Source organism: Poecilia formosa, unplaced genomic scaffold (assembly GCF_000485575.1).
Source record: "Poecilia formosa unplaced genomic scaffold, Poecilia_formosa-5.1.2 Scaffold22, whole genome shotgun sequence".
NCBI lineage: Eukaryota > Metazoa > Chordata > Actinopteri > Cyprinodontiformes > Poeciliidae > Poecilia > Poecilia formosa.
The window spans coordinates 886,490-910,820 of NW_006799961.1; the positions used below are offsets into that span (position 1 = coordinate 886,490).

General features: G+C 40.6%; 2 protein-coding genes across 2 annotated transcripts in view; one reads left to right on the plus strand and one right to left on the minus strand.

Annotated features, from left to right (window-relative positions):
* The window catches only part of pkd1l1 (polycystin 1 like 1, transient receptor potential channel interacting), a 33,930-nt gene that overhangs the window by 7,113 nt on the left and 2,486 nt on the right, over window positions 1-24,331 (minus strand). The window contains exons 3-52 of the mRNA XM_016669333.1: window positions 24,060-24,217; window positions 23,339-23,508; window positions 21,672-22,170; window positions 21,347-21,515; window positions 20,605-20,844; window positions 20,389-20,521; window positions 20,101-20,304; window positions 19,745-19,926; window positions 19,145-19,348; window positions 18,847-19,010; window positions 18,632-18,748; window positions 18,407-18,553; window positions 17,989-18,069; window positions 17,724-17,903; window positions 17,558-17,635; window positions 17,339-17,481; window positions 16,937-17,057; window positions 16,693-16,831; window positions 15,777-15,966; window positions 15,637-15,693; window positions 15,214-15,555; window positions 14,728-15,129; window positions 14,473-14,624; window positions 13,844-13,944; window positions 13,502-13,700; window positions 13,301-13,384; window positions 12,916-13,123; window positions 12,326-12,432; window positions 11,501-11,600; window positions 11,298-11,426; window positions 11,040-11,213; window positions 10,554-10,740; window positions 10,342-10,436; window positions 9,984-10,264; window positions 9,784-9,868; window positions 9,534-9,677; window positions 9,191-9,297; window positions 9,000-9,110; window positions 8,811-8,916; window positions 8,560-8,622; window positions 8,055-8,116; window positions 7,713-7,947; window positions 7,531-7,635; window positions 7,190-7,327; window positions 6,986-7,120; window positions 6,644-6,859; window positions 6,387-6,548; window positions 5,892-6,044; window positions 5,189-5,277; window positions 4,876-5,110 (exon numbers count right to left, since the gene is read on the minus strand). Coding sequence (XP_016524819.1) covers window positions 4,876-5,110; window positions 5,189-5,277; window positions 5,892-6,044; window positions 6,387-6,548; window positions 6,644-6,859; window positions 6,986-7,120; window positions 7,190-7,327; window positions 7,531-7,635; window positions 7,713-7,947; window positions 8,055-8,116; window positions 8,560-8,622; window positions 8,811-8,916; window positions 9,000-9,110; window positions 9,191-9,297; window positions 9,534-9,677; window positions 9,784-9,868; window positions 9,984-10,264; window positions 10,342-10,436; window positions 10,554-10,740; window positions 11,040-11,213; window positions 11,298-11,426; window positions 11,501-11,600; window positions 12,326-12,432; window positions 12,916-13,123; window positions 13,301-13,384; window positions 13,502-13,700; window positions 13,844-13,944; window positions 14,473-14,624; window positions 14,728-15,129; window positions 15,214-15,555; window positions 15,637-15,693; window positions 15,777-15,966; window positions 16,693-16,831; window positions 16,937-17,057; window positions 17,339-17,481; window positions 17,558-17,635; window positions 17,724-17,903; window positions 17,989-18,069; window positions 18,407-18,553; window positions 18,632-18,748; window positions 18,847-19,010; window positions 19,145-19,348; window positions 19,745-19,926; window positions 20,101-20,304; window positions 20,389-20,521; window positions 20,605-20,844; window positions 21,347-21,515; window positions 21,672-22,170; window positions 23,339-23,508; window positions 24,060-24,217 — 8,083 coding nt within the window. The remainder of the gene's footprint in view (window positions 1-4,875; window positions 5,111-5,188; window positions 5,278-5,891; window positions 6,045-6,386; window positions 6,549-6,643; window positions 6,860-6,985; window positions 7,121-7,189; window positions 7,328-7,530; window positions 7,636-7,712; window positions 7,948-8,054; window positions 8,117-8,559; window positions 8,623-8,810; window positions 8,917-8,999; window positions 9,111-9,190; window positions 9,298-9,533; window positions 9,678-9,783; window positions 9,869-9,983; window positions 10,265-10,341; window positions 10,437-10,553; window positions 10,741-11,039; window positions 11,214-11,297; window positions 11,427-11,500; window positions 11,601-12,325; window positions 12,433-12,915; window positions 13,124-13,300; window positions 13,385-13,501; window positions 13,701-13,843; window positions 13,945-14,472; window positions 14,625-14,727; window positions 15,130-15,213; window positions 15,556-15,636; window positions 15,694-15,776; window positions 15,967-16,692; window positions 16,832-16,936; window positions 17,058-17,338; window positions 17,482-17,557; window positions 17,636-17,723; window positions 17,904-17,988; window positions 18,070-18,406; window positions 18,554-18,631; window positions 18,749-18,846; window positions 19,011-19,144; window positions 19,349-19,744; window positions 19,927-20,100; window positions 20,305-20,388; window positions 20,522-20,604; window positions 20,845-21,346; window positions 21,516-21,671; window positions 22,171-23,338; window positions 23,509-24,059; window positions 24,218-24,331) is intronic.
* Window positions 2,112-3,782, plus strand: LOC107835780 (uncharacterized). The gene is made up of 3 exons (XM_016669361.1): window positions 2,112-2,716; window positions 2,886-2,948; window positions 3,158-3,782. The coding sequence occupies exons 1-3, from the start codon at window positions 2,440-2,442 to the stop codon at window positions 3,490-3,492; spliced, it is 675 nt and encodes a 224-aa protein (XP_016524847.1). The 5' UTR covers window positions 2,112-2,439; the 3' UTR covers window positions 3,493-3,782.

Genomic DNA, 24,331 nt, shown 5'->3' on the forward strand with positions numbered 1-24,331 from the left:
TTTTTACATTTTGTTACATTACAATCCCCAACTACAATGTGTTCTACTGACCTGAGTGAAGTTGCCCCCCTGGGCCCTACATGGGGCCTACATGGTGGTGGGCCCACATGGGTTTGCCCATTTAGGGCCCATGTAGGTTTACAAATCCAGTAATACACACGCACAGATATTTTTACGCACGCACAAATCTTTTTACGCACGCACAGACATCTTGAGACTATTTTCACTCCATGCTAAATTCACTTACATAAGAAATATATATATATGTATATAGTGTCTGATTCACAAAAAAACCTAAATGTGGGGGTGATAGCTCAGTTGTGTTTTGATAGGAAATGACTACAAATAAATGGAAAAAGAATTTTAATCTTGCTTATGCGTGATGTCATATATGATGTTCCAAGTATTAATCTAAGGCAGCTCTAGCAAATTGATTTTTAGCCTTGATTTAAAATAACTGAGTCCTTCAGCATTTTTTGTTTGTTTTTGTTGTTGATGATGTTTTTTTCCTTTTAGTTTTCCAGGCATTTGCTCTTAGAGGAGCATGAAAACAATTTAGCTGTGTGGGCTGGAGCAGCAAGCCTCTGAACAGCAGCTGCTGTGATCACAAATCCTTAGCAGGGGATCCTGGAATATGAAACACTTGAAGGCCAGAAATGAAGGGCTGGTTTGGATGTGTATGAGGCTAAATCTGAGCGCTAAGACATGATACAGAAAATGTAGCAGCAACTTTCAGGGCACAACTAAAATTTAATTGAGAAATTCAAAATTTACCTGAATATGCTAAATAGAGGAGCTCAATCAAAGCCAACAGCTTCAGTTTTTCACATAACGCTGTTCTAACAGAGAAACTTCTAACAGGAGTTTTCATTGTGTTTATCCCCTGGATTTATAGCACGGAGTATTACAGTGGAGCAGACTTTGAACCACAATTAAATTTTGTTTAAACACAACTGCATTATGAATGACGTTTTATTTTCAAGCCTGTTGCATAGTTCCTTAAATCTGGATCCATAATCTCTGCACAGATTGTAGACCAAATGTAAGAAAAAAAGCAAGTAAGCAAACAAACAAACAAACAAAAACCCTAATAATAATAATAATAATAATAAACCTAATGTCTCATTGCATGCTTGTTATTTGATGTTTTTCAATATTAAAGAAATTCTCCATGTGTTTACCTTTTCTAATACTGTTTTAGCTCTTAAACTTATGGACTGTTTTAGCTCTTAAACTTGTGGACTTGGCCCGTCTTTGGGAAGCAGCTCCCTCTACTGGTCAGTGAAGTATAAATCATGACAATATCCTGTGATAATTTTATTATTTGCGATTGGATCATCTGCATGATCACCTAATATGACATTTATAAATATTAAGTTCAGGATTCAGTCTTACTTCAAATCAACAAAAAACAACAGAATGAATGTTTTCATCTCTTTTACCTGTAATCCTATTATTCAGGTAGATAGACAACATTTTTTGGCTATCTCATTATTCAACTACCTGAAATATGTGGGAGACATATTTTATTTTATTTCATCTAACTTGTATTTAGTCAGACTAATGACAGTCTTGGAGGCCAGAATGACAGTGACCCCACTGGTGAGTCACAGAAATGCAGACGTGAGTACAAGACTCAACCTTGTGGAGAACATAACAGTCTGAACTTAATATGCATCTGGATTTTTCTTCTAACTGCAGAACTTGAGGCCTATCTGACCTGCAACTGGCCCAAACATGCAGAAGCAGATCCAACAGTTTTGGTTTTCCACACCAATTGTGGACAATTGGTGTGGAGAGGGAGCAGTTTCCCTCTCCACACCAACCTCTAACAGAGGTTAGAAACCTCTGTTAGAGGTTTCTAACAGAGAAACCTCTAATATGTGTTTGTCCACTTGATTTATAACGTGGAGTATTACAGTAGACCAGACTTTGAACCACACTTAAATTTTGTTTAAATAGGACTGTGTTATGAAGGTTTTAAAGCCGAAGTGTCTTTCTGGAAGACTTGTCGGACACATTTTTGAACAAGAGTTCAATTTGGCAATATGACGTAATATGCATGGGGATGACAGACAGACACTACGTTGGGATTCAAACCTGGGTCCAAATGTCTATTTACTCAACCTCACCCATTTCCTCTGTTCTACTTTCTAAAAATCAATAGTAAACCAAAAAAGATAAATAAATCTATAAAGTTTGTCTTTGTTTGATACACCTGGTAGATTCTCAATTGATCAGGTCTATGACATGTTTTACTCTCTCATGTTTTTCTCTGTCCTACTTTGGAGGAACTATCAAAACAAAAACACTAAAAACTAAGGGAATTATCAGAAACATCTGCTTATTTCTCAGGCTTCTGCTTGGTGACCTGCTTTCTGCTGGTATAAAACACGGAGGAGAGCAGGTCCTCCAAGATTGCAACATAAACATTTCAGGATGAGGGGATTTGCCGTTTTTCACATTTTGCTCCTCTGTCAGTGTTGGACTTGGGCTCACAGCAAGGCGGACAATGACGCTGCTCAAACTCTGGATCAAGGTCTTCAGGTTGAGATTCAAGGTGTTGAAACAAATCAGGCCGAGAGCACCAATCAGACCAACGGCACTGTGGACCTCTGGGCCGAGCTGAAGGAGCTCAGAGACATGACCATCGAACTAAAGACTGATCTGAAGCATTACCTGAGCAGGATAGAGAAGCTGGAGCAAGAAAAATTAGGTGATGCATTGGCTGAAAGACACTAATGCAATAATGTTGCATGTTGCAAAAGTAGATATTTTATCTAACAGCAATGAAAGTGACTGATATGTGAAAGATTTAGACAGATGTAGGATCAGGAAAAGGTCAAGTTTGACTTCTTTTTGAAATCTTATGTACACCTTTGCAGACCTTGAAGTCAGAATAAGCTCTGCCGAGAAGGAGATGGAGGAAATCAAGAGCGAGAATGCAGGTAAAGAAAGACAAATAAACAAATATGATGGTATACTCTTGAATCCAGGTCATTATATGGACAATCACAGACAATGAGCAAACGTATATGAGTGCTATAATTAGGTGGAATTGACATGTCCCACCTCTAAACAGAATAACCCACACCTTTGCCTTAAGCTGAGTGACTCCAATGGCTTTCTAGTGTCTCATCTATGTCTCTTCCCACAGATCAACCAAAAGTGGCGTTCTCACTTGGCCTCACAAATGCAGGGCGCCTTGGACCCTATAATACTGACATCACACTGAGGTTTAGTAAAATATTTAAAAACTATGGTCAAGCCTACAACCCAGACACAGGTAATGACCCATCTCACTTAAAGTGGCAGTTTTGGTATGAGCGGCACTCTGGCCAGTCCTCCTTCTGCCTAGTTTTCCTGGTTCTTACAGCAAGGATGGTGCCACTTTTCATTGGTTGCACATGCATAAAAGAACTAGAGAACATGCTGGAGTTACAACTAAACTGTTGCTTGTGCACCCCATATTTAAAACTGCCACTGTACTAATGCACACAAACAGAGTTCTGAAAAGCTTTCGTATTTGTTTCTCTTTTTCGCAGGCGTCTTCACTGCCCCAGTCAGAGGAGCATACTATTTCAGATTCACCTTCTGTGAGATCAACAATGCTCACTGGATGGGTATTCATTTGTATCATAACAGCAAGATAATCATGACTAATTATGACAGAAGTAACACCTACTATGAAATCATGTCTAACGGAGTGATACTCGAGCTGGAACGAGGCGATGTGGTTTACATGGTCCTTCAGGCACCCTACACTGTCTATGATGACCACAGAAATTACAGCACCTTCACTGGATTTCTTCTTTTCCAGTTGTAAAGATAGACATCTTTTCTCTTCAACAAATTCATACATATGTTACAAAAGCTTAATAATAAATATGTTGGAAAACACATGCAAATTAATTGAACTAACTTAAGATTATAACTGAAATTTACCTCACTTTCCTCAGTCAAAATTCTGACTTGAATTTAAAGATTGATTTTGTTGTACTTCAGCACATTGGACATATTTTTTTATTATTATTTAGATACTCATTTAAATAAATGTATGTGTTCAATTTCATTCAGCAAATTATATTTTTGTGTTCTTGACTGTTGGTTATAAATTACAGAATAAATATTGTAAGGTTACACTTAAAACTTATCTTTCCAAATTTAATGAACAAATCTATATTTAAATCTGTATCCAAGTGTTTTATTGGTTAAATTTCCTCTCTTTTGCTAAATATGTATTTGAATGTTTGGCCTGAAATCTTGAAAACAGAAAATAAGTTAGTGAATGGACCACTAATAGTGTTTTTAGAAAAACTCAAAAAAAAAAAAAAACAAAAAAAAAAAAACTTAACTATTGAGGCTGGCCAAGGAAAATGGCTAAATAATTTTACATTCCTATGTCTGGCTTAAAAAAACAGCACAGAAAGTTGAAAGTCTTGTTAACTACCAATTAGATTTGACTGATATTTATGCACATAATAGCTTAGCATATAACCCATCTAAATTCAGATTGAAATCACATTTTTACTTTTTAAATACAGAATCAAATAACAATTTTACTATTATGTGAAATTAAAGATATCATCAGGGAAGCATATTTCTTTTTTATTCTGATATTAGTACAAGCTACAAAATGTTTTATAGACTACATACAGTCAGACTTCAGTCTATGGTTTTTTGTTATATTTCTTTTAATCACAGCTGTCTCTGTTTATTTATGGCAGTAAATAAACGCAGGTTGCATTTATTTACTGCAATCTGCGTTATAAATTCTGTGAAAACAATACACAAACAGTGGCAGCAAAACATCTGATGGCATCTGCTGGAGACGTTTCTTTCCCAGAGTTGCTTACAAACAAGAACAATGGATTATGGTTCTCCTGGTTCGGGCTCCTTATGGACCAGAACCTCCACCAACTTATAGTGAGTTCCAGTAAACCAGCAGCTGTGATTGGTTCCAGCCTGCAGCTCGGGTTGTTTCTCACAAATATCTTCTGACCAAAGCGTTTCGGAGGAGGTCGACTCTGGAGATGCCATCCAGTTTTTAATTTTTAGCGTCTCACTTGTACCCTCTGATATTTTGGGGGTTTCCATTTCAACCTTGGACCTGGAGGTAATAGCAATGAAGATTTGAGTGCACTTTGATATTTGCTTTAGGATAAAGCTGCAAGTCAAATTCTGTTACCTGAACAGGCGAGCTGCAGGTGGGGTTGTTACTTCATGTGACTTTTGGGTTTTCTGTGTTTTCACCACAGTCTGTGACTTCAGATATTCCTGACAGAACCATAAACAGCTTAGGATCGTTAGCCATTGGAAAACAATGTACTGTACATCTGATGTCTTAATAAATCATATGACTTTATTGGCGTCTTCAGTCGTTCTTCTTCAACACTTCTGGACTTTGACTGGGCCGTTACAGAACCTCGCTTATTTCCTTTCAGCCCTTCAATTTTAGACTCACGGCCTCAAATTTGACTCCAGAATAATTTAGCTTACAAAGGATGTCACTGATTGCAGTGCTTCCATGCAGTCGATGAAGTCACCATGCCAGAGAGTCAGCATAAAGCTTTGGGTTCTGATAGTTTTTTAAGCCAAATATTGTGTTGTATACTTTATTGTCAAACATCCATACGGAAGAAACTTTCTCAGAGTCACTCTTCTGAAAAAGTGAGTCTTGCTCATTGGTTTTCTAACCCAGCTTTGAACTGGAACATTTACCATGCTCACCAAGGCCAGCAGTAAGAGATCAGACCTCGGTGTGAGTTTGCTGAGAGCACATCTACTTACTTAGTTTTCCCATGACTATCAATGAAGCCATGTAAGTTTTATTTTCCACAACAGAACTATATAACTACGTTTTTTTATGTTGGATATGGCGTCTGCCTCACCTGAGCGTCTATGTTGGAGGACTGTGGCGAGGCTGGGAGGACAGGGCTGTCCCCCTCTCTGTAGCGATGCGTTTGGTTCATGCTGTTGGAAAGGACGTCGAGTCTGAACAACAATTCGTCGATGGAGCTCTCCAACTCCTCAAGAACATGAGTCTGGAAAAATTAATGGTCTTTTACCGAATGCAGACAACAAGTTTAGACAGATGATTGTATTTTTTTCCCTATAAATATGAAATGTTTCTCTTGATCTAGCAAATAAAAAATATTGAATGTGTATGTGACAGGTAGTTTGTATGCCTCAACCTAACTTACAATCTGCATTCTGTTAATGAATAAAGGATTCTGGTGCTATAAGACCTTTAGTAAATAAATAAACTATAACAAATTCAGTTTATGTGGAGTCATCACATGGTTTTTAAAATTTATTTCAGTTTTACATGTATTTTAATACTATACTATCTAATTTTTATTTTTAGCTTAATTTTTTTTTATTACCCTTTTTTTATCATGATCGTCCATCCTCACTCGCTTTTGCCGTCCAGTGAATTCAGACATCTTCATTCTTAAGTAGCTTAATAGTTCCCCTGTGGTAAAAGTAATGTTTCTGCTCTGAGGTCTTCTCGCCATTTTCACCAATAAGGATATCACCCCAATTACCTGTAAGAAAGACATGTGGCTGTCGGGGCGCAACAGCTATTCAAATATATAAAAATCCTCTTGTGAGCTCCATTTGTTCAATTGGAAATATGTACCATCGCCGTCCGCACAGCAGTATTTGTCAGAAACAGAACGGCCCAGTGAGAGAAATCCTGTCCTGAGCAGAGGCGGTTCTTTTTGACCTGGAGTCCACGGTAGCGACGGAGCAGAGCCGGCAGGGAGCGAGGAACCGAGCTGAAAGGCCAGCAGCCTCCTGCATGCAGCAGGTGACCCGAACAGGACAGTGCCAGCAGCAGGATCAGGCCTGAAACCTTCCAGGTGAAAGAGCATCAGTAAACAAAACCTTGTAAGAAAGAAATGTTCGAGTTAAAGCAAAAGTTCTGTGACATTTTGGGAACTTTCAGCAGCATTGTTACTGTATAATATATATTTTTTACCACAGGCCAAAAGAGACTGGAGAGTGTCTGTGTAAGAACTGCAGCTGAAGAACTTAATGTTCTGTTCATTCCAAGCAGAGTCACACACTTTATGGTCAGGAGGAAGAGGACAACCCCCCACAGCGTCCGAATATTCTGCACAGACAAAACACAAATAATAATGGTACAATAATCTCCCTGCCGTCCTTTGTTTCAGTCTCTCACCTGTTCCCAGCTCGCCGCAGTGCTAACATCAACATGTCCTCTGTGTTGTGTCTGCAGCAAACTCACAACTTCCATGATCATGGCGGAGTGATAGGTCAAACAGGAATAACAGATTAGAGTCACTGGCAGCAGACTGACCTGTGCAGGAGAGACAGAGCAGAAACGTGAAGCATTTCTGAATCATCATCAGACATGTTTATGACTTTATTAAAGTATTCAGGTAGGCTAACCTTTCAGAAAAGCTACCTTGGCCCTTTATGCATAAGTGTGTTGGATAATTTTAGCATGTCTCCCTGTTTACCCAGTCCATGTGGATGTGACTGAAGATTTGGTTCACTTACGTCCAGCCACATCCAAGGTCTTCTCCTGCATCCCATCAGCCCTTGCTGTGCAACAATGGACACTTGATTGTAGGATTGCAGTAGAATCAAGAGCAGGAAGAGCAGCTGGTGTGGAAGAGAAGACATCACTTCAGTCTGTTTACTTCAGGTGTGTTTCTGCCAGGTTAGAATGAGTAGTTTACCTTGGAAACCATGGCAACGTAGTCCCACGGCTCCGTGGTGTGTAACACCCTCACTGACTGGACTTTGACGGAGTGCAGCAGTACACCATCAGGGCTCTGCTCAGATATCAGACTCACACTGCTAAACAAGTGAGGCGCAGGGCTGTACAAGGTGAACTGAACCTTCAGGGCCACCATCCATCGGCCCATCCAGCTGCTCGACTTCAAAGTCTTGAGTTTTGATGCGGCTTCAGACCTGCGGAGAAACAATAAATAAAACAAAGCAATACACATAACGTCACAGAGTCAGCATCAGCAGTTATTGGCATAAGGAAACGATGTTTGTGTCTGCGCGGGTCTCACCTTGTGCGGCCTAAACTGACTGCAGGAGCTTTCTCTGTCAGTGGATTTGTCAGCACAGGATTCTGGGATAAATTGAAAATGATGTTGAGTTTGGCAGAGGGCATGCGAATGAAAATACATTTAAAACAACACATTAAGCAAAAGACGGGCAAGAACCAAGCTTTAGTTCCAAAAACTGTACCAAATATTATACAGCAAAGATGATCAAATTATTATTTTAGTTATTCATTCAGAATCTGGATAGATTCTGAATTGACATCAATAAAGTAAAACAGTCTAAAGAAACTGTAACACTATTTTTTTGGCCATTCGTGAAGACTCTTATATCATTAGAGAGTATTTAATTTAAGAATATATTATTTGAAGAAAATCTTGTTAGAAATATATAATGGTGTCTAAACGAATCATAGCATATGCTGCCTTGAGGCTTCCCAAATAACTTTTTGTATCGTAGCATGTTTTAGATGTACAGAAAAATTTCGTACTGTGAATGTTTCTAATTTACCTGAAATATGCTGGAGCCATCTGTCTTCTGTATGACGGGCTCTCCGATGACAACGTGTGGCTGCTGAAAGATCATTCAATGCAACGACGTGTTAAAAAGAATCATCAATTATTCTTCTCACCATTACTTTTTATTTTAACTTAAAATACGAAAAGTAAAAAAAAAACAATTAAAACTTTACGTATATTTTATGTATAAAATGGACATCTATATCAGATGTTTTTTTTTTAAGGATTGTTAACGTGGCTCACCTCGGGTTTTGCTGATGAATTCTGGTACAGGTAGTCGAGCAGACTCGACTGCGTCCACTCCCACCAGTCCTCGTGTGTTTTTATGGAGCTAAATGTAAAATTGTGTCTGTCAAAAGATATTAGAAATGTTTTTATTCCGTGTTTATGAGTTATGTCTGGAGTGCATCGATGCAACGTCTGGGTGTTTACCTTATAAAGTGTCTCTTTACGGCCTTGTTGAGGTTTTGATGTTCTTTTACTGAGCTGCCAGAGATTATACACACCATCAGGAGAAGCATAAGGGTGCAGGAAGAGAAATCCCTACATGACAAAAAAAAGGGGGGGGGAGTAAATTCTTGTTTCAAACTTTTTCAAATGCATTTAAAGACACAAAGGCAAACCTGAGCATTTCCCGAATTACAGCCTCTCTCCTCCTCTTTCCACAAGTTTTCTTCAGCTCCGCCGGAGCCGGCGGGCGAGCGAGACGCAGGTGGCGAGCCCTGAGCAGCTGCAGAAACATGGAAACTGAACACCAGAGCGGAAAACACCTCTGATTATACATTCGTCCATGTTGGGTTTGAACCGAGGGATAACTTGACCACCAAAAAGAAACAAGCAAGCCTAAAATGAAAATCCCCGCAGCCGAGAGTATCGAGTTAATCCACAAGCATCCAAGTGTTGTCGTGTCACTTCATAAAACTTTGTAAATTACACGGGATTTCAAACTTGGAGTCTCATTTTCACCTTTTCCACAGACGAGGAAGTCTTCTCACAGAGATCAGACTTTATGAACTGTTCTGGTTCATCAGGATCTTTCTTGCTGAAAAAGCAATGGCAATTCGCTGCTTTCTTGTACCAAAAGCAGACGGTCAATGTCATCCCAAATATCTGGAGGGAATAAATAACAGAATTATATTATTGATGAACTGCAAGGAAGAGCTTCTAAGTTTGCTTAAAATGTGTTTCTTTTTCAACGAATTGTTATTGTTATTACCAGAGCAGGTTGGATGAAGAACATACAGACCAAAAGAGAAACGCAAAGAGAGTGTATCCAAAGCACAACCTGGCTGCTGCTGAATCTGACAGAAGAAAATCCACACATACATACTGTACATATTGTTCAAGTATTAATGATGTTTACAGCTGTTTTCTTTAAAAAAAGAGAGAAAGGTAAAGCTACAAGCAGTGCTCTACCTCATTCCATTTTCAGCTGTGACCACCAAGCAGGAGAGAGACAACAGCGCACACAGCGCCCAGGCCAGGGAGCGACACCAGAACGACGGTCTCCTCTGCTTTTTTTTTTGCTCTGCGTTTCTTCTTCTAAACCGTTCCTGCTCAGGTAAACGTCTCTCAGCTCTTCCTTTAGAAGTCAGCAGCAGTTTCTGCAGCCGATCGTCATTTCTTGTCTGGACTGCAGACTCTTCATCCATGCTTTTACTTTCACGAATGGAGGAAATTGAGTTGACATCTGAATCCTATAACACCAGAAATTTGACTTCAGAAATATCATTGCCGCGAAAGGGAAGTTATGAGGCATTATTCAAAGGTCAACCTGGTATTTTTTCTTCAAGGCCTCCTGTTTCCACCTCCAGCGGCCGTCCCAAGACAGATGACAATCCAACTCACTGTTGTCTGCTGAAAAGGTTTCTGCAAGGTGTTACAAACGAGGCAAGGCAGGTACCGTCACGCAAAAGGCAACGCAACAAAATAAAGCAACAGAAACCACGAAGCTCGACGGAACCAAAGAGTCTGATCAAACCTGACCCTGAAAATCATCATGTGGAGTTTTTTCGCGTTTTGCACGTTGAATTCCCGACCCCGACCGAGTGTTCCCAGTCAGTCGAAACAGGAAAGATATCAGTGCTGCTACAGGCAACACAACCATCACACTTTGAAGCCCGGTTGTGAACGAAACAGCCGACACGTCGACGACGCCCACCTCAAATGGCCGCTGTTAGTAGGGAGGAAAAAAAAAGAGACAGTATACCTTGCAGTTAAGGCAGCCCTCAGTGCATTTCACTGAGATTTTAATTCGTAGAGGAATAAATTGTAGCAAAGTGGACAAAAAAAAACTTTTCAAATGAAACAGTGGTGTACAGTTTTATTGAGCCACCTTTCCTTTGATACCCCTAAATAAAATCCAGCAAAACTCATCAATAAAGTGACTTAATTATTACATGATATCCCCGGACATCTCTGTGATCCCCGTGGTACAACATGGTGGTGGTGGTCAAGGTTGCCTCCACCCACCTGATCGTCTGCATGCGATATGATGACGGTGTTGGCACACGCATACCCGGACAGGAGAAGCAGGCAAACACTAAGTCTTTGAGTGTGTGTGTGTGAGCTGGGGCTGGGGCAGCTGTACACACAAAGCCACATGTGGAAGTCAGCCAAGTAGTCAAAGAACCTGAGAAACAGCATCTGCATGAACACACATAAGGAAACAGAGAGTCACACTGCGGCTTACACGAAACCAGGCTTCATGCCTGCATCCACTTGTTGCACCTTAACCGGACGCGTTTCCCCAGAGGAGACGCGCAGCTTCCTCTCCACCTGACCGTCGCCCTCGTTCACAGACAACCAGAGTTCACCGTCAAACAACCATGAGCGCTCCGCCGCCGGCCCTCTGCTCACCTGGTTTCCAAGCGGAGAAACAGTTCAGCGGACAGACTGGGAAGACAAGCAGACGTTAAACCGCTGTCGTCTACCTCTGTCACCGCCACTTGTTTGAGGTACCAATCGGGGGAATCTCCAGAGTTGTCATGCCAGACGTGAACCCCCCGCACCGGGCCCAGGCTGTCGGCCGCACTGCGGAGGCCAGAAGCAAAGCCAAGTTTCTCCGCAGTGTTATTGAAATATTAAGAAAAGGGAAGCATTGCTATGCTGCTGAGAAGCATGGGTTTCCATTTGTGTCAAAAATAAGTAGAAGTCATATGTGTAGATGTGTCGTTGGTCTATGTCGTTGGTCTATGTTGCATGTAGATGATGCATATGTAGATGTTGCATATGTCTATTTTGCATATGCGTTCGCTGCATATGTGTTTGCCGCATATGTAGATGTTGCATATGTCTATGTTTTATATGCGTTCCTGCATGTGTTCGCTGCACATGTCTATGTTCCATATGTCTATGTTTTATATGCGTTCCTGCATGTGTTCGCTGCACATGTCTATGTTGCATATGTCTATGTTTTATATGCGTTCCTGCATGTGTTTGCTGCACATGTCTATGTTGCATATGTCTATGTCGCATATGCGTTCGCTGCATATGTGGTTCATACATCTACATATAAAACATAGACATATGCAACATCCACATATTCAGCAAACACATATTCAGCGAACGCATATGCAACATAGACATATGCAACATCTACATATGCATCATCTACATATGCATCATCTACATGCAACATAGACCAACGACATAGACCAACGACACATAGCAACGAGACATCAACACATATGACTTCTACTTATTTTTGACACAAATGGAACCCCATAGAGAAGACATAAAGGTGGAGAGGATTTCACCTTAGTATGAAGGTGTCTTTTGTGTTTCTTCTGAACAGAGTGCACCCTGGGACTTGAAGTTCTTTTGTTTGTGAGACGCCATCTTCACCCTGCAGGACCATGTAAACCTAGGAAAGTTAGAAAACAGAAATGTTCTTGTTAAACTGTATTTTATTAGCTTATTTAATTGAGTCATATTTCTTACTTCCTTGTTTTGTTGCTGTGTTTGTCCCTTTTTTGTTGGTTTTTATCAAAACACAGGCCACTTTTGTAAATGAGATCTTGGATCTCAATGAGACAATTTGTATAAATAAAAGGCAAAAATAAAGAGTTGTATTTTTGGAGAGGCTGGGGGTATCTGTCAGGTGCATACAGCTGTTTCTTTTCTTATGCAATATGGCTTGTGTGTGTGTGATAAACAGTCTTCTAAAGGCTTCCTAACTGATATTGTCTGTGGTAATGCAGAGCAATCTGAGGCATTTTTGCACGGAGGCAGTACAGGAGAAATTTAATCCAACACAGAAAGCCCGCAACCATCACAAAAACGTTATTTGCAGATTAATGCAGAAAGATCACACAAAAGAAACGTTCGTGAGCACGGAAAGACTTACTTTTGCAGTCATACGGGACGCAGAGCAGAGACCAGTGTGAATGCAAACGGCGTAGAGGTACGGGTCTGCCGGATTGTTGTCAGGAAGAAAGTAGAGCCTCTGATTCTCCTTGGACAAAGCATCGGCTCTCTGAGACCAGACCAGCCCCAGGATGTACAGGACCAGCAGGACGGCCAGAATACTGAGCACAACTGGATCACTGGATGCACTGGGAAATACAAAAAAGATGGCATGTTGCAGTGGAGTCCTGTAGTAAGGTTTTATTTTATATTTTCAAGATAAAACCCATTGTCTTTTCAAAAATATTAAAAATGAATCCCCAAAAAATTCAATCACACTCTTCTTTCTCGTGTGAAAATGAGGTGGAAATGAGGGAAGAGGTCACCTGAGGAAGGGATCCAGATCTCCTGTGACCTGGCTGATCTGAATCTGCTGCTGATACACAGTCAGTGGCCTCAGCTGGTAGCAACTAATATGAACAAAAACAACATGTAAATCAAAAGTTTTACCATGATGTCTTTTTCTTTTCGACTATGTGGATGTGTTTGAATTCTGGAGGTCTGTCCGCACACAGTCCACGCCTCACCTGCAGTTCACCGCAGAAGATGTGTCCGATTGGTGCGTCCTGCAGCCGCGGTGCGTCCAGACCCCCTGCTGTCCGTCCCAGGACAAACACAGACTGCTGTCCGCTGTCACGCTGTAGCTTATCTGTTCGCTTTGCAGCCTGCTTCTATGTAATCTTGCAAACTCGGCGTTCAGCAGCGCCATGTGGGCAACGCCCGCAGCTGGAAATTTCAGGAGATGATTTGTTTTTCATAGAGCAGGATTTCTAGTGAAGCCACAGCAATTCCAATCACACAGAGTTGTCCAGAAGAGGAAGCAGGCTAAAAGGTTTTATTAGAGGTACTCTAATAGAGAATCCTCTTACCGCCGAGATAGGAAGGCGGCAGAGTTACACGCATGGTGTTTTGCTCCCACTGGTGAATCCTTTTCAGGTGGTGCATGTTGGGAGTTGGCCTCTCAAACATCCTGAAAAAAAAAACAGCAATCATGATCTAGTTTTCTATTATTGTTGCCAATTAGATATTTTGTTATTTTTGTTGTATTTTATCCAGATTGGGTGTGATAGATCAACACAAAGTGGTGCATAAAACCACTTTGTGTTGCCTTGTTGCTGAAAATGTGGTATATAAATAAAATTACCTTTTACCTTTAAGTGAAAGAATAAATTATGTGTTTTCAATTTTAATCCTGGGAGAAAATGTGAGGCTAGAAAAGACTTAAGAGTGGGCTGGAACTTGACCAAGTGGCCCAGTTAAAGTTCAGACCTAAATTCAACTAAGAATCTAGAGCAACACTTAAAAAATTTGGTACTAAAATGTTCATTAATCAATATTTTTTATTTATTTTTTTTACATTGAAGACTGGCGCAAGAATTTTAATGCTTTCGGACATTTCATTCTTTCACAATACTGGATTTTAACATTACAAAATGTGGGGGGAAAAAGTTGAGAGAGTGCCGTTTGTGTGCTTGTTGTGTGCAATCAACAAGTCTACCTGAAGAGAAGCATGACGGGAAAAGGCTTGCTGGGCAGCGGTGTGAAGGTCACAGTGATCTGGATGGACTGCTGCAGGAGCTGCTGGCTGATGCTGAAGTTGTGGTAGCTGATCTGGTTACGAAGGAGAACGTACCGACCGGTAGAGCTCTCCTACAGCAGGACATTTTGCTTGTAAATTAGGCATGATGGCCGTTTTGGTAGACACAGAGATCTAGACACCATTTTTGAGAGAGCGTAAAAAGAGATGGCGTACATTTCTTTGCGGAAGTTGGATTTCAGTGTCAACTGGCTGAGGGAGTGAGTGAATCTGGATTTTTCTCCTGTTGCACTTAAACAGACTGAAATCCACCACCGGTCCGGTCAGCTGGGAAAAGGAGGTGAGAGTAAAAGCTCCCCCTGTTTCAAGTTGTGCGTCTCGGGGGCAAAGGTTGCGGTCGAGCTGAGTCAGCACTCTGGAGACGCAGGATTGCTGCTCGCTGAGTCGAGACCCTCCGTCGTGAAGCCCAAACGCGCTCTGGATCAGAGCAGCGGGCATGCGGACAGTGGTGAAGCCACTCCGGACGATCACAGAGGTTCGGTTTTGGGATGAAGCGAGAAGGTCGACGGGGCCGGTGGTAACTCTGTGCTGCTTGGCCTCGTGGGGCAAAACATCCCTCTGGAAATAAATGCGTCAGAATGAATCCCAGTGGAGAAGCTTGTTTAAAATAACTCAAATTTGAAGCAACACTCCTGAGCCCACCAGCATCAGGTCTGCTGCAGTCTGCAGAATCTCCTCCATAAGCTGGTTTGCTGCAGCCGCTCCTCCATGTTGGAGGTGAGGGCCAGCGGGCGACTCCTGTGCGCAGCTATCAGATGCATTTTCAGAATCTTTTGTGCTTTGCGCTGTGGGTGATCCTGGCTCTACAACGCAGGTTCTGTTAAAACAGTCCGCTGCTTTAGATGTGCAGTTACAACTTGTGACCACCTGGAGGCAGTATGACACAGAGTTGATCAGACTCTCCCGGTTAGCACTAAACTCAGGAAGTATCTCTGAAACAGACCGGACGAATGTCGCTACATGTCTGACGCTCGTTAATGTCACCTGAGGAAGGGGGGAAATTTTGTCAGAAAACCTATTTATCATTCAGGACATTCCCCATTTGAGCAGACATTCATTTCTCACCTGATTCGTAACTTGTAGAAGCTCATTGAGAATAATGATGCTGTCAGCGACTGATTTCTAAAATTAAAGCCATAATAAATATAACAGCGTAGAAACTGTTGCAGACTGAATCAAGCAGCGCAGCGGCTATGTATCCGTACCTCATCACTCCCCTTGAAATCGCATAAAGTGCGAATGAGGACATTGCGAGTGTGTCTCTGTGCGTGTGTGTTGGCCTCAGCATCCTGGCCCAGTTTGTTCAGGACGCTGGTCAGGAGGCTGACGTAGTTACGGATCTCAACGGGATTCCCAAGACTTACTAACGAGGACAAGTTCCTCAGACACTCTGAGCTGCAGGCAAAAAGAAATATCACATGTTAGACTCCTCTGTAGTCCTGCTGATTAAAAAGAAAAAGCTATTAAATGGTCTAATTGATGCCACTTTTTAACACATTTGAACAAAAACCTTGTTACAACAATGCCTCCAAATAAAGTACTTTTTAAGAAATTATTTTCTAAATATATATATGTATATATATTTAAATGTCATCGAATGTGATATTCTGGTGAAAAAGAACACAAGTAAATAGAACCTGATATTTGGCAATTATCAAAATTTAATATACCATCAAATATCAGCAAAACTATTAACAAAATCTGTCCCTACTAAAAAGTTAAGTCCAGTTTAAAATGGTGGATGCCAAAATTCATAGTTGACTTTATAACTAAGCTCTCATGTCGATGCTTAAGTCAACACAGAAATTATAATTTCTTACTCACTAAGTTTTATTTGGTGTCTGTCAAAATATAAACTGCTTTATAAGTCATGTCAGCTTGGTTTGTCTCAAATGTTTTAAATTCCCCACCCCCAAAATGCTCATTTAAAAAAAATCTAAAACATGGTTTAAAACACAATTTAATAAGCTTTCCTTTTTTATTTTCTTCTGATTTTTGACAAATGAAGCATGTCTTGTTAAAAAAAAATGTAATTTTAAAAACTGTCTTAATAGTTTTATTGTTTGGTTCTAAATAAAACACAAATGTGATCGTGAAGCACTGACGGACTTTGTCTCTTACAGCTTTAGAGCAGGATCACGATGAGACGGTGAAGAGGACGAGTCGTTTCCGATGAAGCTTGGTCTGACTCGGACGGCGACAGGACACGGTTTGGTGGCTGATCCAGAGCTGCTGCTTCTGATTTCAGTGTAGATTTTTACTGAAGAAACACAGCAGTAAATGAGATTATTCAGTCTGATAAGCAGGAGGAGAACTGACGAGGCTGATGAGTGTCAAATCTCATCAATCTACGCCAAATGTTCACCTTCATGGTCATCTCTGGGGTCACCAGAGGGCAGGCTGAAGTAGTACAGGAAGTCTCTTCCCTGGTACATCGTCCTGGGGGGTCTGCCTCCTATACTGTAGCTGTACTTGTACTCTAAGTCCTTATGTAAACACAAAGACACTAACTTAAGCTAAAACTTCAAAGTTGTGGAGAAAAAAAAGTCAAATTTAAATGGTGCGCTACAATAATTTGATGGCTTTCCCAATGAAAGTGTCGTTAAAAACTTAAAGGATGAAGCCTGCCAGGGTGTATTATTCAAGAACGGAAGACCAGATTAAAATATATTTCAATCTTAATGATAACAGAAAATATTTTGGAAATGGATATCATGTATGAAGACTATGATAAATAAAAAGTTAAATACACAATAACTTTTCCGACCTCCCGTCCTGAGGTGCAGAAGATGCTGAAGGGAGTGTGTAGCTCCATCCCTTCCACGGGCCGAACCTGGCACCTCACACCTTCTGGAACCGGGTTTGTTTTTAGGAACAGCTGAGTCTGACCGATCCAATTATTTTGAGACTCTTGGAAAAAATAAAAATTCATTTAAAGCAACCTTGATAATTCGTTTTTCTTTAACACACAGGTGTTAAAACTTACTGGCAGTGACCTGCAACATGTAAATGCTTCTTGGCTTCAGGCTGAAGGGCCTGAAAATCAGCAAAGTGGAGGAAATCCCTGAAATAACAAAAGATGCTAAACTAAACATTGAGCAGGAAAGAATGTTATAGATGACATGACTTTATGACGTCTCTGAAGGCTCCACCTGTGTAAGTGTAGGACTCAAATAGGCCTTTTTCCACTGCATCTCGGTGGAAGTCAAGCAAAGTTGGCTCCTGAATCGCTACCGAAGGTTTGGGATCCACCAGGTTACTTCCCTCGTTCGTGAGTAGCATCAGATCAGACTCCGAGTGATCAATTGGACTGAAGATCTCGGTATCTGTACCTAGTAAAGTCAGAGATTTATTAGATAACAGTCTTGCACAAAAATAGAAGACAGATGTTGTTGTAGGATTGCTTTGTTTTTGTACCGTAAGATCTTCCTGCTGAATCTCCTTCCTCCACACTTGGATACGGAGCATCATAATCACCAGAACCTGTTGCTGAACTGGCTTTAAACAAAGTAATTATAGTTGGATTTTGGAGATTGTGAACAACATGACATAACACAACATCATTGGACAAAAAGTGTATGGAGAAATAACATGGTAACAAATTTTTTTCTGTGTCTGAGTAAAATTTGTACAACTACTACATGTACACTGGCTAGATGGGACATCTTAGCTAAAATTAATATTTTTGTGAGATCTATGCCCCATTATAATGGGGTTCTAACCTCCTAATATAATTCAGGAGGTTTGCCTTGAACAATTAAACTGTGAGCAAAGCTAAAAAAAAAAACCCAAAAAACCCATTAACTTTGGAAGATTTTGCTCTTATATTATTTACCTGGTTGATGTGCTACATCATCGGCCTCCATTAAAGGAAAAGCATATCTCCAGTCGGCAGAGGACTCACTTTGGATTTCTCTAGACCGGGGCAGTCTGGTGTCCCGGTCAAGGACAGAAGTATGGGACGACCCAGACCTTGACAAATCTAAAAGGGGAGCAAACAGGGCAAGTAGATTTAGTGGAAGACAGTATTTTTGTGACAATCTGTTTCGGACTAACGCACCAGATTGATCTGGTTGGCCTTTGCTTTCCTTTGACATCTCAGGAGTCAGGGTGGATGTGGTGGGATCCTCCAGGATCACTGAAGGGGAGCTGACATCTACTGTGTAACAAAACGGTACTGGAAGAGAACCAAAATGAAGTCAGGATTTATTTTTTTTACATTCATTAAAACCAGTGAAAAGCAACAATAAGCTGTGCAAACTGATCTTTGTTTACCCTCTGTGATGGGTTTGGACGACGCATTGACCAAGTAAAGACTCCATGTGTACTGAATGAGTTCACTGTGAATGCTGCAGTCCTCACAAAGTGCACGGATGGAAAAAGACTGATCCCAGTTCACGTGATCTCCCTGGCACTGATGGCAGAAAACTGAGACCTTCCTGGGTACAACATGTTCCAATCAATTTTATGCTTTAGCCCACTGCTGCTTTTTAATGTATTCAGTCCTGTTCACCAGTTAGTCATACATATCTCTGTGGATGTATTAATTTTATTTCAAGGAATGAGAAAATACCCTGTGAGGTGTGACGTGACTGTGAGGAAAGCCTCGGATGAAGCCGAACGCTCTCTGCTGAGGACTGTCAGCGTAAACTGGAACTGATCAAACTTGGTCTTCAGCAGACTGGGAGGGAATTTCAGCACAGGGGATGAAGTTGGAATGTCCTGGTCAAAACAGGAGCTGGTGATGGTCGAAACTGGTTTGCAAGCCCAACTGTAACTATGGAGAGAGAAAAATAATAAGAGGAAGCAATGATAACCTTCCAGTTGCTATTAAAGCAAATATGACAAATCTCAGTTATGGCAGAGGGTTAGCAACTTATTCCTACTGCTTCCAACCAAAGACAGTCTACAGAAATAAATGATCAGAAAACAGAAGTAAACAAATAAGAAAAGTCCAATCAAACTTATTTTGCAATTCAGTCATTGATGTTCACTGTATTCAGAAGTTTCTGAGCCTTCCTTGAACGCTCAGAAAATAGGCCAAGCAGTTGCCAGTTGGAGCTGCTCCAGGTTTTAGGCCTGCTAAAAATTCATGTATTGTAACACTGTCATGAAAAATATTAATAAATTGTGTCTGAATCATTGAGTATCTAATCTGGATGAAAGTTTGTACCTGAGAGGGTTTTTAGGGAAGTCTGGATCGTAGGATTTCTGTCCGTCCAGGGTGACCACATTGCTGCTTGTTTTGCCAATAAAGACGTTGGTGCCACCCTGGATGAATGCCACCGGAGGGCTTGGCTTCACTTGGAAAGCCACAGTGTAGTTGCTGTACACCACACTGCCAATAACTTGAACCTGGAGAGGACAGAAGCATCACTTGAGCAAAAATCAAAGATTTAAATATGGGATTGGGACATAAATGCGGGTTAAAGCCTAAACTAAAAAAGAAATTACAAAAAACAACTAGATGATTCATTTGAGTTGGACTCTTTAAATGATTTTGGCTCTCTTTCCCATTAAATAACTTACTCTTGCTATGGCATTGTAGGTGTCATACTCCAGGAGATGGCTCTGGAGAATCAGGCTTTGTCTTTGTGTGTCTGTGTGACTCAAATTAATAATCTGGCCTCCAGAACCAAGTAAAGTCCAGGAGTAGCGAAGGCCCTCTGATATGTCACACTCCACATCTGACTCAAATGTCACACCCAGATGGATGACTTCATGTCTCTGAAACTTAGCACAAGAATGAGGCTTAACTTCTTTAACACTAAATAATCTTCTTGTATGATGAGGTTGAAGTAGAGTCACAGCTTGTACCTGACGTTTGAGCGGACCCATGTTTTTGACATGCGGAGGCCGACACGGCCGGTCCACGACAAAGACGTAGCTGCTCAAAGACGCAGAACTGATGAGATTGGACGCGATCACTTTGACTGCAAACTCTCCCAACCTGCTGACACACAACACAAACACTGGAAAAGAGACGCTCTTGAAAGAAACAATCTCTAAATTCAGTGAAACTTCCCGGCTTGCCTGTGGAAGACTTGACGTGTTGTGCTCAGCCCGGGCCTGGTTGTTCCATCTCCGAAGCTCCAGATGAAGGTGAGGTCGGTCCCGGCATTGACTCTACATGTTACTGTGAGAGTCTGATTCCTTAAGACCGAGGCCTGGTGGACCAGCCTGCTGAGCTTCACAACTCTCTGGATCTCAATGCGAAACACGTCCGAGGTGACCGACATTTGACCCCAAGATGCAGCTGCTACCACGTTGTAACTGTGAAGAGAGGAGGACAACAATTATGTCTAAGAAGCAAGAAACATCATACAAAAAAACTGTACCAATGTGAGCATTTTAGCAACTTGCAACTTGATCCAATCTAGTTCAATGAGATTCAGCATACAATATAATATGGACCAATAAAATGCAGCATGATACAAAGTGTGATGCAATTCAGTATAATGCAAAAGAATAAAATGCATTGTGTAATGTTTTGTTCTAAGATGAAGTGTGGATTAATACTTTAAGATATGATGACAATGCAACATATTATGAGATGATATGATATAATGTAATGTGATGCTATGCAGTAATTTATTAAATAATCCATTCATCCATTTTCCGCATCAGCTGGTCCTTGACCTGGGTTTGAGTCCTGGAGCCAATGCGATACAATACGATACGATGCGATGCAATACAATACGATACGATACAATATTTACTTTATTTTGGACAGATAACTGAATTTTAATTTGCATACTTTACAGGTGATTCGTACCGTCCAGGGTTGTGGTATCTTTTTGTGATGGTCCTTAATCTGGTTCTGGCTCCTCTGGAATCTCCAAAGTCCCAGAGGAATTCTACAGGATCCGGTATGTCAGTGACAACCAGGAAGATTATGTCTTTATTTGTGGGATACACTTGCCGTTCTGCATAAATCCTGACGTCTGAGAGGGGAGGGGGAGGGGGGGATCAATAATTTTGTTCAGTGCAGAAATCTAACAGCCTAAAAGAAATCAATTCATGCAATAATTCTTTAAAAATGTACACAAACTGTAATCAACAAGAGAGTTATACTTCTTTAAGAGTGTTTCACTTCTTACCCTTTTCCTTCTCACTCTGATCTGGTGGTTCCTCTGTTGTAATATCTTTAGCTTCTGACTTCCTTTTCCCCTTGACACACATTATCACACTTTTGCTCTGAAAATAGACTTGATTCTCAGCTAGCACCTGATTCGCAACGGGCCCACTGCGGGTGAAAAGCAAAACCACTGCTGCCTCGGCCCCTGCGGTGCAGCTGCTGCCTCTCTGCTTTACTTTTGCATTAACCAGCAGAGAGACGGTCGCGTTTGACTTTCCTGAAATGCTACATGAAACCAGACACGTTTGGTGTGACGTGACCCACTTGGTGAGGTCAAACAGCAGCTCGTGGTTACAGTGCTTCTCTGTGCAGATACAGTCTCTGGGATTATCAGAACTGTGGTTGGATTCTGCTTCCACTGTGAGCTTCAAGAGTTTATTGTCGTCAGAAATATCACCTGCTGCCATCTTATTGTCAGACACATCCTGGCTGCGGTCGGAGATGAAACAACACGCAACTGCCTGCGGGGCAAAAAGCAAGTAAAGATCATCCGAAGCTCAACGATGTGTGATTAAAGGAGGGTTCGTTGATGCTTGAAATCTAAAAATGAACCTGTATGTGCAACTACAACCTCAGTTATTTTAAATGAAAGACATGATGTTGAGATTTTTGGAGAAAATGTGAATGCATAGGTTAGTTTATAATGATCCATATTTGACTTAATATTCCATTTGAAAACATCCATGTGTTTTGTACACCAAAAGATTTTGTCATGACCTTCTTTTTTTAATCTTGTGACTGCCTGCAGATTATCTTTTACAAAGTATTAGTGGTAAAATTATTTTGGGGAGTTTTCACATAATGCAGAAACTAAACAATACTTGTTAACTTAGATACATACATATGTCTATCAGTTTCAGAGACTGGATAATATAGTGATACTAGATTTTTTTTTATTATTTTAATTTTCAGGGTTTTATTGTAAAACTCCTGTTTGAACATAGTGCACATCAGCAAAGTGAAATGAGAATTCTAGCTAAATCTATTTACTATACTGCACTTATACATTTTAAAAAATACTGTAAAGTGCAATTAAAGAGGATTTTGCATGGTTAAAATTATGACCTTTTTATATACAAATCTTGACCGATTTGACAACTCATCTTCAGAAAACAAAATATCCAAAAATGTCCAGTTCAATAACTTTGATCATTACAAGTTTTTATTTATTTATTCAGGTTTTTATTTATTCGTCTGGTACAGGATTACACAAAAAAATATATATATATAATTTTTTGGATTTACTTCATGTTTTTTCTTTCATTTTTCCACCAAGTGGATAAACAAATATGGAACAACTCTGACGTGACACTAAATTAATGTTCAAAATATTTTTAAAACATGGAAACACATCTTATGTCTTGACATTAGATGGACAATCCAGTCACAATAAGTTCACACATAGCTGATTCTCTTGCTCTCTCTCTTTTTTTTTTTCTTTTTTTTTTTAACTGATTCACTTTTGAAAAACTTGCAGAGTTGTGTTTGGCAGCATTAATGAATGTTTCAGAAATTCTATCTTGATTCTGTCACATTATGAAGAGATGCTTTTCTCGTGTACAATAAATAAATATATAAAAAAGTTTTAAAAAATGGCTATAACAAAAGTGTTCGTACATCCTGACTCACCAAAGTGTTTTTCAGACAGTCAGCGCTTGAAGGATTAGCTTTCTCCACATCCTCCGGTATTTTCTCTCTCTGTTTATGTGTTAAACCCCGGCAGAGAAGAACTTCCTCGCCTTCACTCATATCTGCCTGCTGGGTGACAGTTTCGACCTCGATGGGCTTTCGGCTGGAGCCTAAATGTGCAGAGGGAACAGCAGGAGAGGTTATCAAGGAGGCCTTGACGTAAATAGCTGCCAGGAGAGAGCTGTGAGACGGAGAGGTGGAGGGTGGAGACGGTGCTGTGGACGTCTAACAGGAGAGTCATAAACGAGCAGATGTCAATAAGCATTTAAAGAAACATTTAAAGAAACGTTACTGCAAGGATGTTATAGTTCCCTGCAGTTTTTAACATCCAATCCCAGGACTATAATCATACAACACATGATGTGAACTTTGATCTTTGGGAAATACTCCCAAAAGAAATACCTGGACTTAAGAGCATAAAATCGCCAGTCAGGACGTCATAACAACAGAGGGCTCTCTTAACTACTGAAACATTAATGAGACAACTTACAGTTATGGATTAAATCACTTAGGAAGCTTAGAGACACGTATTATTTAATAGTTGACTTTAAACAACCCCAAACAACCCTGCTTGAGTCATAGTGTATTTTTAGCACAGGAGAGTTTTGTGTGTAACAGAAACTGAACAGCTTCAGCTCAGTGAATTGCACCAGCAGCTGACCTGCGGTCTGCTTCCAGCATCCAGCCAGCTTTCCAGAGACTTTCTCTCCAAGCGTCCTCCCTGCCTGCTCTCCCTCGGGACGTGCTGACAAACTCATGCAGAGAAATAATGGTCCTTCGCCTCGTGACTCATTTCCAAGAGGCACGTAATAGATGGGACTGAAATGGAAACAGAAGGCTGACTTGAAAAGTTGCAGAATTTTCTTTCTTTTTTTTTTTTTTTGGAGCCTCTTTAATTTTGGAGGATCAAGGAGGAAAGCGAAGACCTAAAAA

Bases quoted from the DNA above. Each gene is read 5' to 3' on its own strand.
- LOC107835780 (XM_016669361.1), top strand. From the start codon at position 2,440: ATGAGGGGATTTGCCGTTTTTCACATTTTGCTCCTCTGTCAGTGTTGG. The intron at 2,717-2,885 runs GTGATGCATTGG...ACACCTTTGCAG, and splicing joins GCTGGAGCAAGAAAAATTAG to ACCTTGAAGTCAGAATAAGC. The intron at 2,949-3,157 runs GTAAAGAAAGAC...CTCTTCCCACAG, and splicing joins AATCAAGAGCGAGAATGCAG to ATCAACCAAAAGTGGCGTTC.